The sequence below is a fragment of the Balearica regulorum genome, chromosome 5 (genome assembly GCF_011004875.1).
Source record: "Balearica regulorum gibbericeps isolate bBalReg1 chromosome 5, bBalReg1.pri, whole genome shotgun sequence".
NCBI classification, from domain to species: Eukaryota; Metazoa; Chordata; class Aves; order Gruiformes; family Gruidae; genus Balearica; species Balearica regulorum.
This window is the reverse complement of record NC_046188.1, coordinates 68646297-68664817: the sequence shown is the minus strand read 5'-3', so window position 1 is coordinate 68664817 and position 18521 is coordinate 68646297. Positions and strand designations below refer to the sequence as shown.

The window sequence follows — 18521 nt, the reverse complement described above, 5'->3', positions numbered from 1 at the left end:
CCTTCAGCTTAAGGGGCCTCTTATTAGAAATGCAGTTTCCTCAATAAACTCATACTTCAACCTTGAACCTGACAGTGTTCCCAACAGGGTAATGCCTGGTATGACTCCATTACAGAAAATACGCAGTGTTGGCATAGCATAAAAACCATATACAGTAATGCTTATAATAATGGAGATAGCAGATTTCCCAAAATCAGACCTTCAGCTTTTTCTTTGAGTTTGTCATATAGTTAGGAATTAAATCCTATAACAACATCAATCAAGACTAACACAAATTTAAAATCCAAAATACAGTTGACTAAACCTGTTACCTGTGTAGCTTCTGGTTGCACAGGAACTTGATTAGGCTGGGCAAGTCTTGACTCAGCATGAACTGAAGTAAAAGAATTTGTCTTACTACATAGTACAATCAAATTTTTTACAGAATAGCATTACTATCTTTTACCTAATTCAGTTATTTGAGACCTCCACCATAAAGGTGATTATGCCTTTGTAACAGCAAAGCTATACTCAAAATACCAGTTACCATTTCTATGCAAAGTACGTTTTCTCCAGTTGTTCAAAATAATCCAGCAATTTCAGAAAGGCTAAGCAAGAATATATTTTGTCCATTTAAAGAAGTTTAAAATGTTCCACACTTCCAAGCAAAATCTAGAAGCAAGTGAGAATTGGAAGTCTACAAATAGGATGCTTCAAAAGTACAATCACAGTTCTGAGAAAAACACACTTTAACAGTACTGCATTATTACTTGTGATCACCCCTTTACTACGTAACAGTAACTGAAGCATTTGTAATCAATGCCTGGCAGGCCTCCCCAATATTTATGTTTAGGATTTACCATTACAAACCTGGAGGGCAGACCATTTGTGGCATGTCCAAATTCTGTGCTGGATTCATGGGCTGTGCAGATACAATGGCAGGATCAAGTGTTTGGTTCTCAAATTCCAGCATAGAGTCCTGGGGAAAAAAAGAAAATAATAATAAAATCAAATCTAATTTACTGTATTTTAAAAATATTAATGTTCAGAGTACAGAAATGACCAGGTCACAATAAAGGAAGCTTAGTCCACAGTTACACAATTGCTGGTTTTACCATACATTTTAAATCAATTAAGATACTAAAAATTCCAAAATGTATTTATCACAACAAAAATTCAGTTCATGTACACAAATTACAGCTTATCTGACAATAAGATAACTGGAGGAAGATTTTAATGGCCAGACAGAGTAGACAGTCATCTGTTCTTTATCTTAAATTAGCACTATGTAGGAAGATACAGAAAAAAGGAAAAGAAGTGTGCGTCTCATTTGTTCCCAAGGTGTCTACCTTGTGGAGGAGGAGAGACTTTTTCTGATGTGTTCCATTATCTCCCAGCGCATTTCTACTTGTTCTAACTTCAGAGGTTAAAATACAGCCTTCAAGAAGCAATCCAAAAAGTATTCCCTTCACGTGTTGCAGATGTTTTTCATAACACAAAATTTAAAACTAGCTTATAGAAGGGATATTTTACAACTGGTCTCACTTAAGCAGAACATACTACAGCACCCAGTGATGCACAGTTTTCTGCCTTCCCTGTAGATCTAGTAGAAACAAGGACTGAAAAGCCAAATAACATTCCAATTGTACTTTGACAGCAATACGGGTTTGTGGGCTTGGACAAGATCTTGCCATACAGCGCTGTGTGGTTTGCAAGACCACTGTATGTTCCAAATGAACTACAGCACTCTTTAAAGCATGACTGACATCCAGAAAGTGCTTTTTTGTTTCTTTGGTTCTAGCTTCACAGTAGGGCGGGTTCATCATACCTGCATGAAGTTATATGGGCCCTGCATCTGTGCCATAAGGTCCTGTACTCGCTGTCTTCTAACAAGAGGGTCTGCTTGAGCCACAGTAGTGAGCGTGTGAGGTTCAGGAACTGGAGGAGATGTAGCTTGTGTCTGTTGCTGCAGCGAATTTACAACCTAACAAGAAACAAGCAACCGACTGAAATTTCAGCTTGAAGTAACACTGCAGAAAAGTGACTCAGTAGTTTTTGAAATTTATGGCTATTGCCTAATTCATTATGGATGTAATTACTATAGTGTTCTTGAATAAAAATACCACATCCTCCTACCATCATGCCAATATTGGTGGCCAGCTACTGATTTGAGCACTTCACAGGATCAGGAAGTTCAGACTGCTCTGTTTTCTTTCCGTCTACTCTATTCCCCATTAAGAAGAGCCCTAACAAAAAAATTGTCCAATCTTATAGAGATTTTTTTAGAGCTGCATTTATCAGCAATTTATCAACATTTGGAAATTTAAAGAAAGTTAGGGAAGAGTAAGTTTCAGAAATACACACAGATGGAGAACAATTATGTCCTCATACCTTTTTGGTAATGTAAGTAGAGTCAGAATTTATGAGTCTTTCTCATGACTCCACAATTTTAAATTTTCCTAGACACATCTAGACCCAAGTTCTCAAATGTTATCCTAGCTAGCTAATTTATGGTCTTAGAGAACAGCAGGCAGCATTGCATGATGGAGCAAGACAGCACCATGGGGGGACACCAGAAGCCCAGAAGCAAAAGCGCAATGCATAATGGGCAAGAAAGCTCAGATTTACTAGACGTATTCCAGTATGGTGCATGTAAACAAAGGTACGACAAACGGTGACATACTTTCAAATACCACCTTATCAAAGGCAGCAGAGCAACCAGGAAAGCTGAATATAAACATCTAAGAACATCCATCATCAAACAGCTTGAAAACAGATATTTACAAGGACACTGAGCTGCACAAAGTAACACTTTCATGTTCCTAACCAGTTTTGCTCTTTAGGCAACTCCCACAATACAGAAGTGCCATTTTCAATTTGCATTCATGTCAACAGCTGTCTTTTAAAAAGGTAATTGTCAATAACGTATCATTTCTCTATTCCCATGAGCTTTTTATTATTAATAATCTTCCAGATAAACAGGAAAGCCTTAGAGTTGCACAGGATATAAATTAGTATACACGCACCTGAAAGTTCAAAGTGTTTATGTAAAAAACCTGTTTCTTATGAGAACTGCAGAAGACAGATTTTTGTATAACAGCCATGACAAGTGACAAAACAGTCCTGTTTTTAGACCAGTTCTACAATCACAGGTCTGAACTTTAACCTTGAACTCCTACTATCTGCCCTCAAAACCCGTATTTTTTTTTACACTTCTCAAAGAAACCTACAGTGTCTTCCAGCATGCCTACTCCTTGCTCAGATTTACAAACATTGTTTGCATGTGACATTCTGCACATGCAATTGCCTCACAAACTCCAATGACTCTTTCCTTGGCCAAATCCCTAGCCATCTGTAATAGAAAATAAAAGAAAAATAAAATCTCTAAACAAAACTACAACCCAACCACAACCTACATTCCTCTTCAAGATTCCCTTCTGATCCAAATCTCTACTATTTGCCATCTGGAGAAAAGCAATTTGACAATTCTCATGGAGTATAACCTAAGGCTGTCCACACTGGACAAGAAGCACAACTGCTCTGCTGCATTACCCAGTCCCAAAACTCCAAATTATGGGCTGTTTCCGAATTGAGAATTAAGCCCTCTGTGTAGAAAACATTTTTCTAAAAATTTTAGAGCACATATATAGACCTCTCGCTCGCACATTACAAAGTTTTAAAGTGAAAAACCAGCATCTACTCATCTCCTACATAATTATTACCAAAAATGGTCTCAATTATCTGAGTACTATCATTGAACTTACAAAGTCCAAGTCATTCAATTCAGTATCTTCAAGGAAAACCAAGTTGATGGAATAATCAAGAACACAGAACAGGGACAAAACTTATCAAATGTTTTCCTTTTTCACAAATAGTACAGTACTAACTTCAGATGGTGCTTAAGATTTTACATTGTCTTTTTCAGACCTCTTTTTATTAATGTCAAAACAAACTGTTTATGGCCTAATTCTTTAGTCTTATTAACACTACCAGGTACTTTGACCTATTATAATCTCAGTAGGATGAACCTACTAAAAAATTTTGTTTTGCCTATTAAGTTGCCAATGGACGGGATGTAGTTCTAAAGTTAACAGCTTTCTAACATTCTGCTGTATAAAAAAGGCAGAGAGACTACTCAAATATAAGGATCACTATTCAAAAAGCAAATTATTCACTGATCATACATCTCCATTCGTCTTGGGGGCACAGCAGCAAGGTGAAACTTTTCTTTGAGGAGGGCTGACCCTCTCTGTAAAATAGTATTTGACTCATCAAATTGCACTCTCACCTTCTGACACCCTGCCCCTTGACCTTCTCAGTAGGCAGAGCTGCCCAGACACAATCAGAGAAGAAGGACGGGGCAGAGAAGGCTGGGGGCAAAGGAGGAGTAAAGGAGAGGTAAAAACAGAAGTTTAATGAGACCACAAACCAACCAGAATGAACTTGTATTCTGGCAGTCACGGAACAGTTTCCAGTTCTACAAGAAATACACACACCCCCGTCCATCCATCCAAAGTTCCATAATCTAAGACATAGAGAACTCTGTATACAAGCAGATTCAGGTACTTATTACAAAGGAAGCAATTAAAAAAAAATAAAATCCATCAAACAAAAAACCCCTAACAACAACAAAAAAAGCCAAAAATCCAAAACAACAAAAAAATCACAAACCCCTCACTATCACCAATAAAGGACATCTTCACCAAAATTAAAACATCATATAATCAAAATGCAAATACAGTTTGAGAATTTACAAGCAAATTCTTCAGTTTGAAACTTATAGAAGGCCCAGACAGAAATGTCACTGTGAGACACCATCACTTCTCAAACTACAAACGTACCATACCACAGATATCTTGAACTTATGACATCTATTTGAGGGTTACTGAAAAAAAGATGTGTTTGTGATACCTTCCTCTTCATTAGCAATTATGGAAGTCTTCTGTGTAAATGTTCTCTCTGAATACTATCAGCTTCCAAAATTAACAGGTATCATCAACAGCTCTTACTATACTAATACCACAACCACCTTGAGCTGAAGAGCACAAAAGCTCTATACAATGTGTATCGTCATCTTCCCTAAGGACAATTCAGTTGCATTCCCATGAGAAATGGGATTTTGGTGCCAGCAAAAACAGCAAGAGTCATGTCAAAGACAGTTATTCTCAATTTCCCCTTTTTGTGTTAAATCTGAGAAAATAAGGTTCTTAATGATGAACTAGCAGTCTTCAACTCTTACAACTCTTCTAAATTGCTCATTTGTACGTAGTCCAAGAAATTGGGACAGAAAGGAGAACTGAAGTGTATATTCTTTGTATTGTTCCATGAAAACAAAGCTGACAGAATCCAGATTCAGCCGTCTAGTAAAGATGTGTGGAAAATTAGGAGTTTCAGAAATCAGCCCAATACTCAACTACAACCTGAATTCTTCTACCATACTAGTACAGTTACTGCATATTATTATTATTTCCATGAGGAAGGACCTGAGTTTTCAGCTGTGCAATACAGAGTCTTACAGTTTAAGAACAGAGGGAAGCACAGCAGGCTTTAATCGTAAGGAGATTTCTTATACTCTCATGTCTTCATTCATATTACTGGTGTTAAGAACTACAGAGACTTGAACCTCCAGGCTATTCTGGACACCTGGTATAAACACAGACGTAATCTGGGTATATTTCAAGATAGACTGAAGCCAATCAGGCTTTATAACTTTAAAATAGTGTGTATTGTAAGAGCATCCAAATCAACCATGACTGTAATATGTGGTTTTGGAGGGTTTCTTTAGTTTTTTTAAGAGATTTCTTAACTAGCATTTAATAGCAATGATATTTCAGTGTTCTTTAAGTAAGGCAATGAAATACTATGACAAGATACTACCAAAATCATTCATGTACATGGCAAAGCTGTTGAGCTAGTTATAGAAACCTCACACCCATCCTAAGCATCATTAAATCTCTCAGCGGTCTTCAACACTGAGATATGAATTTCAGCCAGACCGAATGTAAAAATCAGGCAGATTGGATAATCATATCAAAATGGCTCTTTTTCACCACTTCAAGAGATGACCACTTACTCTACTCCTACACTTACAAGAGCCTGAAGACACCAAGGAAGAGAGTCTAAAAAATTGACCATCTATAATTTGCTACTACAGAACACTAAAGTGAATCAAAAATTAAGTCTCCAGCACCTCAAAGATGCTGCTCATACCTGTTGCTAACAGATGGATACAACCAAAGTTCAAACATATCAAGCATTTGAATGACTCCACATGACTTGTCCTTTCCAGTATGCGAGGAACACAAATTCTAATATAATAAAATGATGGACTTGCACATGTAGCTAAGTCTAGAGTCTAAATTACTAAACTGGGAACAGATTCCTACAGCAATGTTACCACAAACATCGCAAGTGAACAACCACTCAATTGCAAAATAGTAACAAGTTAAGCGCTTGAAGAACTATAGCTCTTGAAAGCAGAGATGTACAGGCAGGCGTATTTTAAGAGCAAATTATGTACGTACGCAACCTGGAGTAGATATTAGTTGAGATATTAATTTTCAGCTTCCTCTCCATGGAACTGCGCAATGAAACGCACAACTATGCCATGCTGTCAGCAGCTGTGCAGATGAACTTCAGTTCTACATTTGCAGCAAAGTTCTCTTAAGAAAACAAGTCTTCAAGAAAATCTTTCAAGTCTCTTTAAGCCTAAGACTTTTAAGTCCCATTTTCCCAAGCAAGCCACTATTGAACAAAGCAAGTTCTCCACAAACTTAGCCAGACTGCATAGCTTTTATTTCAGGTACTCCTGAGCTAAATACGTAATTGAAGACTGAGTAGTGAGTCCCAGTCTATTTAAATATATGTATTTTTACGTATGTATTAGGGGAGAAGGGATGCAATGCTAAAACCTATGAGTTGTGAGACAGCGGAAACAGGGATTGCAATTTTACCTGCAGTACACAAGATCTTACCTCAACCGTTTCAACTGTCCACTCATCTACCTGTTCCTTCTCACTACTGCTGAACTGAGTCTCTGCCATGAATTGTCTGTTAACATACTAAAATAAAAATAAGAAAGGGTATGAAAGTAAAAGTAAGTGGCATTAAAGCTATACAAAATGTCAATCTTTCCAGTGAATAATACCTCAGTTGATTCAACTTCAGTTGGTTCAGTAAATTCCTCTGCTGGATCAGGTTCTGTAAGAAAAATATACCATTTACGTGAAACCAAAAACAAAACCAAAAACTATGTTACAGACCTAGAAGATACCAAGTTAGATGAAAAAATCTTCCCCCAAAAAAGTGGAATTTTAAAGAAGCGTAATGCATTTTTGCAGTGGCCATTTATCAAAAACATTTACTTTAAAGAAGCGTTATAGACTATTACTAGTCTATACAGCTAGTTATAAGAATGAATGGACACACATTTACTTCTGAGTGACATCAATACCAATATTAGAAGCTTGCTATACATTAAGGAAGGAGCCACCTTGTCAGGTATCTTCAAAATGGGATTTTGATTACATCTGAAATTAGAGCCTCAAGATTGTTGACTCGTACAGTTAAGTATCTGCTGAGTTCAGAAACAAACCTAATGCTACAAGGCAGATAAAGAAGGAATTTGTGTCTCAGAATGAAGACAAAACCAACAGGACAATAACAGAGAATTAAGCAATAACAAGGATTTTCAGAGTTTTGAAACAATTTTTTTTTAAAAAGTACCATTAAATTCTTGGTATGAAGAGTTATGTTTAGTTACCCCGAATTCCAACTTTCTCCATAACATATTCAAAAGAGAAAAAAGGTCACAAATCTTTTCTTCAAGTTTGGTACCATATTCTTGAGTTTCTTAAGTATGTAAGCATACTCTTTGCTTCAGAAACTCTTCCCTTGTAACACAGTGGTTCCACCAGTTTAATCCTTTAAAATGGAAAACCCTCAGGCAACCAGAACTTTAATCTTTGACCATTTTAATACTACAGACAAACAACATTTTGTTTGTAAGTCATAAAGAGAAGTTCTATTGGAAAACAAAATAGGAAAAGGTAATTTTAATTTGCATAAACCTGCTTCTTATTTCAGCAAGTGACATATTGGACAAACACCAAAAGATATGTTCAAAAACAAGTACTACTAAGTGATACTGTTCCTTCATTCAGCTGACGCTCCACAGTTAGAACAGCAAGCCTTTCCTTGCACGTGAGGCAAGACATTTACGAGGTGATCGTTAGAAAGGATTATGGTCCCTCCATAGAAGTAGCTGGCAAGAGTCAGCCTTAGAGAACTCTTCTGGAACATAGCTCTGCTTTTCTCTCATCAGGGCTCAGAGCAGGGCTGAATGAATGGCTGACTGCCCCTATATATGTTGCCTGATTAGATGTATACCCCATTAGCAAGAAATGACATTTCTATTCACTAGTACACTTGAAGAATCCAGAGCTAGGTGGGGTTTGCGCTAAAAACTGCATTTGCAATTTAATAATTCTGATGAATCCAAAGAGACAAGACAGTACAACCCAAACAAATATGCTAGTCACAAGGGATCTTCATATTCTTACCAGCTTCTGCTACAGTGTCTTCTACTGCAGGTGCGGGTGCTGCCTCTTCTTCCTCACATAATCCGTTCTGATGGTTATGGGTGCTATCAAAGTAACTAGTTTGAAGAATACGTTCAACAATCTCCTTCAGCGCTTTATCTAGGAAAATGAAGTTAAAGATTAACAGTAACTCAACCCTAATCATCTTTTCCTTCCTTCCTGAAGAGCCCACATAAATTTTTCTTACAGTTTTGCTGGGAAGATGTTGCTGTTAGACACTACTGTTAGAAAATTTCTTCTTACTAGGTCATATTAAATAAATTAATAAATAATCAGCTTTTGTTCAGAAAAATCTGAAGGGCAAGGAGAATCTCAAGAGTATACAATACTCTTCAGAAGATTTGTGAAACACTTCAAACTGAGGTAAAGTTTATTAATTTAATTACCACAGTTTTATTCCTGCTATTTCAAAAATCTCTGGTTACTTAGTTTTCAGTTTGGAAAAGTTTCAGGAACTCACTGAAGTTTCAACTGTAACTGATTTATTTGTAATTTTCTAATTAAAAAAATCTTACTGTAACTCAATTTCTTACAAAACAACTGTCAGTACAAACACATTTACACAGGTACCGCCTTCATGAAGGTTCTTCCCCTGAGGTGAAGTGGCTCACGACAGCCTTTGTAAGCCAAACAAGCACAAGCTTGCGCTCAGTGCCTCAGGTGAACACTGTGGCGTCTTAACCCAAAACCAATCAGCCACATCGGCAAGGCAGCATTACTGACTGTCTAGACCAACAAAAAACAAAACAGACTCAAAATAGAAGATTCACAATGCATGTCTGGCAAGTGATGATCACTGTATGAATCAATATATACATGCAGAAGAGCACAGAAATACATTAACACTCATCCCTATGACAAGACAAAGCAAACCAGCAATGGCTACCAATGACATCACTAAAAGCTCATCCCGAGATCCAGATACAATACCTAGTCCAATTTCATCCAGTAAGAGGTCTCCAAGGAGCATGCATCAGCTCTCTCCCGAAAACTATCCCCATACCTTCTCCTTCCTCCACCTCTTCAAAAAAAATGTGGTACCTATCTTTGGGCTCTCACAAAAATCTAACATCGCAACCATTTCAGACTTGAGTTCTTGCAGAACAAATACTAATTAAAAAAATACTAACTGGTACCTCCTCAAAAAATTTCATTTCAACAATATAAATGATTTGAAGTTTCCTATTCTGCTACAACCAAGGAAAATCTTATTACCATTAAGGCCACAATATCTTAAATCTCCTGTGTATCCTTCCTCAATAAAGAAGGTTAGATAGCAATTGCAATACTATGATTCCCCTATGAATACAACACAAAAAACTTTCAACAGCTCAATATTACTCTAATATAATAAAGATAACTGAAATTTATTGCAAAAGGAGGCAGTTGTTCGCCATTTTACCTACAGAAAAGGATACTCTTCCCTAAAAATCTTATTGATTTCCAATCAAGAGACTTGCCATGCCCATTTATATATTAGGTCATATTATCAATAAAGGTCCTTGTTCGCACACGTTTCCAGAAAAGAAAGAACTGATACTAAGCACCAGGAGCAGCAGAATACTGCTGAAATAGCAGGAATGGACTATGCTTAAATACTAAGTAATGCTGCATCAGTTAAAAAGAAAATACGCCACACAGTAAGTGCACACTTCAGTAAGGTGTTCTGTTACAGCCCAGCTAAGGTTTGAAAAAAAGCAGCTACTCTTAAAAACCCGGAAATATAATTAACTGCCAAAGTTCTCTTGTATCAGACACTGTATTTTAGTTCAAGCACAAATTCAGTGCACTATCTCTTAATACAGAGACTATACTTACAGGTTGTTCCACAAACAGGTTTTTCCTTCCCTTCCAGTAAGTCCCACAGGTGAACAGATGCTTGTTCATACTGCTCATTCAACCTTAAAAAAAAACAATTAATAAGAGTTAAATTTCTTGCCAAGTCTTTTATGTTATCAGTACAAATATATCCTGAACTGATTGGCAATTATAAAGTAAAGTACTTTACTGTAAGCCTACCTCATGTTCATGTCTCTCTCAGGGTAAACTAGCTTGTAAAACTCATCCAGCATTGTCAGTTCCTCCTCTGTCAGCACTGGCACTCCATTTGATCCTTGTTTCAAGTCGTTGCGCACTTCATCATCACCCAACTTGTCCAAAATAAACTGTAGCTCTAGTACAGTCTTTAAACGCTTTTGCTCAGCTTCTTCTCGCATCAGTTGCTCCCTGCGAGCTGTCTTTTTTATTGTTTTCTGGATCTGTTTAAAATGGAAAGAAAGTTTAAATTGCTTAAACTTGGATTCTGTAGTGCACTCAGGAGGAAAAAAGATATTTGAAATGTCTTTTATTGGCAAGTAGAGATGGATGTTGGTGTTGAACTGCCACTTATGAATCTAATATTACAGCAGAATAACCTGTGAAATTTGAAGAGCATCTTGTAAGCAGTCAAAAACCTGAAAGTTAAGATAAACTTTAAAATCAATGCCACATTGGGTCATTGGTCATATTGGATCTTGATCATATTCTTACTTGAAGCCCATACTTCATGACTTACATGCAGTTCAGTCAAGTAACTGCAGTTACCATATCTAAAGCTTCAGCCATCAACATGTCTGTCAAACAAGCCCAGCTTGCTATTATCAGCTTCCTTTAAGAAACATTCTGTAAACACCGATTCTGATCTAGATTAAAGTGGCAAAAATGTACAAAATTAAGTACCTTTTAGACAAACGTTGTGGCTATTTACAACTTCTGGCTTCCATAACTCAAGGAAGACTTACATAAATTAGAACAGGTATGGAGAAAGGCAACTCAAATGATGAAGGGGACAGAGCAGCTGCCTTATGAGCAGAGCCTAAGTCTTGGGTTCTTCAATTTGGAGGAGTACGGGTGATCCAGAACAGAGCAGTTTTCACCATATCCCATGGTAGTAGGAGGCATTCATTGCAACTTACTAGGAGATCAGCTTAAAACAGATAACAAAAATACTCACTTCTCACACACCATGGAAGGGAACTGATGGCATGTTTTGCCATGAAAGGCTGGGGGGATAAGACAGTATCAGCAAGTTCAAAAAGGATTTAAACAAATTCTTGGACATGAGGTCCACAGACACTAAATGGAACACAAATGCATCTAACTTTCTCAGCCTGAGGATCACAGATGCCCTGAGAGAACGGATGACAGATAATAATAATTGTACTCTACACAGTACCTTCTACAACTGCTGTCATAATAATGGTCTAAATCCATCACTAGTCTGAACCTACAGGACGTTTATTCCATTCTTGTTCTGAACCCAACCATCTAGCATCCAAAATTCAGTTTGCTCACTTTGTAACTACACAAGCTTTAATCTTCTTTCACAAAAAATGTAAGCCATGACAGTAAATTTCTCCCTCTGAAGCATCTAAATTTCTTTTTTTAAAAACAAAGACTTATTTTAAAATATCAACTGTGTGAGAACTAACTCCAATCAGGAAAAATTACAACCAAGTTTGAAAGTAGAGTACCAATTTATTACTCCTGAATTCACTCGCTTCTTTTAGCGGTCAGCTGACCGGGGAAATATTTCAGGACAAACTTGTCAGAAGAAGAAAGTTCTTCATTACTAACATTCCATAAACATACATGGAACCCTGATGCAAGAAAAACAAAGAAACAGCTTGGCTTAGAGGCCTATAAATTTACAACCACATCAAATGTGGAAAACAGTTTATAATGTGAGGATGCTGATGCCCTTCAAATTATCACAGTCTGTTCACAAACTAAATACACTGGTTAGACCAGTCTGCTGCACTAACATTGACTACACAATAAATTCTACCAATGTTGCTGCTCTTTCCATAACTCCTTAACTCTAACTGTATTACGCTTCTAAATATCTAAAGGGCGGGTGTCAAGAGGATGGGGCCAGACTCTTTTCAGTGGTGTCCAGTGACAGGACAAGGGGCAACAGGCAATGGGCACAAACTAGAACACAGAAGTTCCATCTCAATATGAGGAAAAACTTCTTCACTTTGAGGGTGACCTAGCACTGGAACAGGTTGCCCAGAGAGGTTGTGGAGTCTCCTTCACTAAAGACATTCAAAACGCGCCTGCACGTGATCCTGTGCAACATGCTCTAGGCGATTCTGCTTTAGCAGGGGGATTGGACTAGATGATCTCCAGATGTCCCTTCCCATCCCTATCAGTCTGGGATTCTGTGATTACTGCATTTAGAATCTTCCAGTCCTGTAGAATGGGTTCAACTTGCCACAGAATTCTTCCTTGCAATGATACTGCAGAGGTCTAATGTGTGCCTTTTTGTTTGCAGCTCTCGGCACAAAGAAAAAAAGCTGTTCATATAACTGGAATTGCCTATTAGAGTTTTAGAACTTACTCTTCATTACACTGTTATTTTACATCCTTGATAAAACACCAACCCAAAAGATTACCTGTTTTACTAGTGTTAAGTTATTCCTTATGAAAATAATATTAATTTTGTCCCATACTGCAGTTTCAGACTGTATCTGCAATTAACAAGACCACAAGAATCTTGAAAAAGTAACTGCAGTGCTTTCACTTGCTGAGACTTCATAGGCTATGGTAATACAAAGAAACAAAAACCCTCAGCCACTTGCCAGAGAGAGAAGCAGGCCTGTGAAATCTGTTTTAAGAAAATGTTACTATTGGCAGTGACTGTCTACAATGTTGCATTACAGACCTCTTTTACAATCACAGTTTTCAACAGTTTTTTGAGAAAATTACATTATTTTTGTTCCCATACATTTATGTAGTCCATCAAGAAAATCTTTTAGGAATAGACTTCAGAAAATCTGACACAAACTAGCACACAGAGTAAAAGAAAACAGCCAAACATACGAGAAATCATGAGCATTTCATCTCTGTAAACAGAGGCAACTACTGCATATAGTATTAGTGAAAGTGGGTTTAAGGGCTAAGTGTTTGGCATTGCAGCTGGTAAGCCCACATTGCACCACTTGCTCTTTACTTACATCTTGGCTCAGAGCCATAAAACTCCTCTGCAGTTCTTTAGCAAATTCCAGATTATTTGTCACTTCCTGGTATTTTGACACTGCATCCTTTAAAAAACACCACAAAACACAAAAGTAAATCATCACTAATAGAACAAAACACATACTTCCAACAAAAAAAATCCCACATTTTTAGTTCCTAAGTTAGACACAGCATCCCTGAATGGGACTGCCTGCCACAACATTAAGTTAAATTTTGATTTTTACTGGGCAAAATATTGAGGAGATCTGTCTATGTCTTTAGGGCCTCCAGTTTCTTAAATAAATATGCTAAAGCATATGTATAGATACGCTCACATGCATGATATATACTAGTTTAATGTTTGGCTTTAGCCAGTTTCTGACAAAAACTAACTGGCAGATTAGGGGAATGGGGGAGAAGAGTAATCTGGCAACTCAAAACTGCTCAAACCTTTCTCTCTTGAGAATTCATGCATCGTTATCTTGAGTCAGAGCCAAAAATCAAAACACTACACAGAAGCATAATGTTCCCTTCCCCAGAAATCTGTATTATTTGCTATTTTCTTGAATCTAATATTCTGATTTGCACCAAAGCCAGCCAAACTCCTTAACTCACTTTGCAGTACTGAGAAATTAGAGAGAGTCAACTCAGGGAAAAAATACAGCTGAGACACACTCCTGTTGTGACAAAATTATTAATGGCTATGTTCCTGGTAAGAACAATTGAGCCAAAGAAAAGGTAACATCCTACTTTCTTTGAAAAGCAATACATGAACTGTATTTGCTTTTATTTTTCTTACGGATTTCCATCTGTATAATAGCTAAGAAACAGCTACACACATATTACCCATATACACTAGGTGATTTACAAAATTCATCATTCTTAGCTGATTTGTAGAAGCAGAAGACATAAGTGAAAACAACAAATACTTTCAGTATTTCTCCAACCCAAAAAGATTTTATCTTTATGAAGTGTGGTAGTCAGGCTGTGGTCTTCATAAAACTTAATTCATGAGCTTCACTCCTTAATATGAAATTTCAGTTATCTTCCTTGCTCATCAAAACTTCTCATGGTTTATTTTCACAATACATCATTAAAAATAAAATCATACATTATCAGTGATATTTCAGTTTTCAGTTGGCACAGAAGAACCAAAGCGATGACTAGACAGATTAAAAGATCACATGGATAATTCTTGTAACTGAACAGCTGCAATAGTTGCAGGGTACTTTGTTTTTTCCCCCGACACTCTTTTCAATGTTAAAAATAATCGACAAAATATTGTTGATTGCTGAGCATCTTGTAATCTCTTTAAACATTAATACGCATGTTTGCATGATAGAACCAAATTTAATTTGATACTTGCTTTACATTTATTACAACTGGAACACTGCTGTTGAGTCAAGCTCTACAATAATCTACTTTCGGAACCAGCGCCAACAAGGAGAGAAGCAGCATACATCCATTAAGTCCAGCTTATCTAGAGCATCTCATCGGCTGCACTGATAGCTGTGCTGGACACATGGACGTAACTTATTTTCAGAGCCCTTCAGAATTTGGTCTAAGCTACATCTCTAACTAGTGTGCACAATATTTACAAGCTACCACCAAGTGACTAAGCTTCTGAAGTTCTCCCTGGGCACATTTTCCGTGAAGAAAAGGATGATGTCCAGAGAACCTCAAAGGTATCATTTAGCTCTTTCAACAGTCTTAGGTTATAACATATGCTAGTTTTTACCACAGCTTATTTACAAGCTAACCTCAACGAGCATAAAATATTGCAACACGTTCCTCTACCTATCCTTTCAGTTTCTGATTAACAGAAAAATTGAGATGTTCTAGGCAATAAAAAAACTGAGGCCAAGAAAAATTAGAGCTCAGAAAAATTTAGCTTTTAACAAGGGGAAAGGGGAAGTGAAATTCATCCCTTCCTTCCCCACCAAGATCACAAAACAATTTAACAGAGATCTGGTTAGTTTTGGGGGTTTTTTTACCAGTTGATCTTGATTCAGACGTTCTCCCTTGTTCATTCGTTCCTGGTAATCATCAAGTTTGCTCTGAAAAGAAAGGAAAATGCTATTATGAGGAGTCAAAAATCAGGTTACAACTTTTTTCCACTTGTGCTAACAAAATTAGGTACTGTAATATTACTGTAAACACACTGTAACACATTACACAAGCATGCAACTGTTATGTAGAAATAGTACCTGAGAACACTTGTTTTAAATGTAAATGTTAAAAAAAAGTAAATACTTCCCCAAGAGACAAATATTTTAACATTATTTGGCTATCACAATGCATCTTCACGGCTAGTCTTAATTTCTGAGGAAATACACTCCCCTCCAAATGGGAAAAGCATTCTCAATGCACATTTCCTTCAGTCCAAACAACACAGCTGAACTCAGTTCTGAGTCAGAGCTTATTACCACTGTATCACAATACTAAAACCATGACTGCAAAAAAACCCACTGTCAATGCTAATAAGATTCAAAACTGCAATTCTTTGTACTTGCATCAGTTAAGATAGTTTTGAAGAATTTAAAACAGTTTCTAATCCTTTGTGAAAGACTGCCCACCAACACAATTCATATTAATAGCTCTAAAATATTTTTGTTCAAGATCATTAAGATTTCTTTTTCATGGGGAGAAAATGAAAAAGGAATCATTAGGTTAATTTTCAGCAGGATCAGTTATTTAATCTGCTTAAACACAAAAGTATGCAGAATACTGACATTAGCCAAAAGCAGGTAGAACTTATACATGCCAGAAGTGACAAAGAACCTACAGGTTGAGTAGAAAGAAAGCACAGTCTGTAAGAGTAACATAATTAACTATTAAGCTCCAAGCTTTCACCATTTCTGTATTATCACATATGCTTCTATTTTTTATGAAATTTGCCTTGGTCTTATTAAAAGAAAGCCATTAAAATGAATCTTTAACAGTTATCTTCCCAATCTAGCACAACAACATCAAAAGGAAAGCAAACAGAAACACGTCGATCTGAACATAAAATAATTAAAACCCTGATGCAACCACTGTTTCAGAGTTTAGACTTGCCACAGAGTGACAGGTTTTTTTCGTGGTGGTGGTCTTCGGTTTTTTACTACTTTTGTTTCAGGACATTTCAGTTAAAATAATTTCCTGATATTTTTCTAGCTAATTCAACTTCCATGCTCAGTTTCAGACCTTTGTAAAGATCAAAGTCTGTGGAACAGTTTAACAAGAAAGCTCCTCTTACAAAATATTTGATGCCCAGCATCACTTACAGAAACACATAAGCACCCTTATGAAACTTGATCCTTCTGATGTCACCTAGCACCAGGTTTATTTTTTTTGGAAATCCTACAGGTTAGCTGTAACACTTAACTACTTCATTTTTTAGCGTATCAGAACCAGTAATGGCCTAGGCAAAGTCAAAGAAGTTAAGAACTCCCTGAGCTCCAAAAATACGTTACTGGGAATTTCACACTGGGGACAGACACTAGTAAAGCAATAGTTGTCAAATGCAGCAGCCACAGTTGGTGTTTATATTAAAAAAAAAAATACACCTGAAGAGCATCTGGTATATTGGCAATCAACCAAAACAGGAAATAAAGTCATTTTACTCTAACATGTACCAGGTTTAGAATAGAAGATAACACGGTTGGACAATCACAAAAGCAGTTTTCATGATTTAAGAGATCGCAGCTGAGCTGTGAAGTCAAAAGGGAAGGTAAAGAGCTCAAACACTACAATACCCCAGTGCAAAACCAGCCAGGTTAACCGACAGCTCTGCTGCTTAAGGTAGCTTAAAACCTACAACAAACTGGCTGTGCAGACAAATTTTTAAAAGTTCCTGCTTGCTCAAGCCACTTACTCCCATGCTGCAGGTTACAATTCCCTTGGTGACACTGATGCAATTGTTTGTGAGGCTGCACTGTAAACAGACTGCTAATACGAGCCAGTTTAAACCGTGCCTACAAAAATGCATTAAAAAACCCCCAACAATTTCTGTGATGCAGTTTCCAACACAAACCCATAAAACAATAACAACAGTAAAACAAACAGGCTAGAACATCAAATTCTAGGAGATCAACTTTGTTGAATAAAACATATATTGCAAAATAATGCTGCAAAACACTCATATAATCCATTTTGGTGGCTAAGGGCATAGGGAGGGAAAAAACCAAAAATACCCTAAATAACTACAATTGTTTCTGCATAGTTTTTCCATGCAGCCTTACTTCAGCATGGTTGGTATCTTCAAATTAAGCATATTGCAGTAGCATATTCAAACAGCGCATAAGTTTTTCTTAAATGGTCAAATATTCTTAGGTCCAATGTAAATGCTTTGTTCATTTTTATTCAGCAATTTATCAACTAAAAAATAAAGGTTACTATGTCTATTTCTAACCATTAGGAATAGAAGAAAAGTTACTTCTCACTTTTTCTTCCCTAGAAACATTTGTATCAGAAAGGTGAAAGCAAAAGAAGGAAAGCCCTTTCAGCTGCAATGCAGAGGACAAGCAAATATGTATTTAGTTACATGTTATCACAAAGATTTCAAATGCCGAGTAAGCATTCCTCTATCATCCCAAAGACACCATAAAATCCAAATGCTGCATTACACAAATATACTAAGGAAACAAACTGCTTTCTTTTTAATCTGTACTGTCAACTAGCAGCAATCTAAGAGCAGCATTAGTGCTGTAAAATAACTGCAGTAAAATTCCTGCTTAGCAACCTACTGCAGTGCCTGCAAGAAGTAATTATTTTCTTCATCCCCCCCAACTTCATCCTCACTCATCATGAGCTAGGCCAGCAAGAAAAAGAAAAATAATCAAGTGGCAAAGCGAGCACATAAATTGTTAAACAGTTCATGAGTCAGCAGACCCCAGAGTTCTGCAGACAGCAAGCTACCATGCTTCAGCTCTTTTCCCACTGAGGTACCTGAAGTATTTTGGA

General features: G+C 36.9%; 1 protein-coding gene across 2 annotated transcripts in view; it reads right to left on the bottom strand.

Moving 5' to 3' along the window:
• The window catches only part of CAPRIN1 (cell cycle associated protein 1), a 34777-nt gene that overhangs the window by 9325 nt on the left and 6931 nt on the right, over positions 1-18521 (bottom strand). The window contains exons 3-12 of one of the 2 annotated variants that reach the window (XM_075755427.1): positions 15572-15634; positions 13577-13663; positions 10599-10837; positions 10398-10480; positions 8541-8678; positions 7127-7179; positions 6954-7040; positions 1808-1963; positions 850-958; positions 312-373 (exon numbers count right to left, since the gene is read on the bottom strand). In XM_075755427.1, coding sequence (XP_075611542.1) covers positions 312-373; positions 850-958; positions 1808-1963; positions 6954-7040; positions 7127-7179; positions 8541-8678; positions 10398-10480; positions 10599-10837; positions 13577-13663; positions 15572-15634 — 1077 coding nt within the window. The remainder of the gene's footprint in view (positions 1-311; positions 374-849; positions 959-1807; positions 1964-6953; positions 7041-7126; positions 7180-8540; positions 8679-10397; positions 10481-10598; positions 10838-13576; positions 13664-15571; positions 15635-18521) is intronic. The other variant, XM_075755428.1, reaches the window with a different exon arrangement.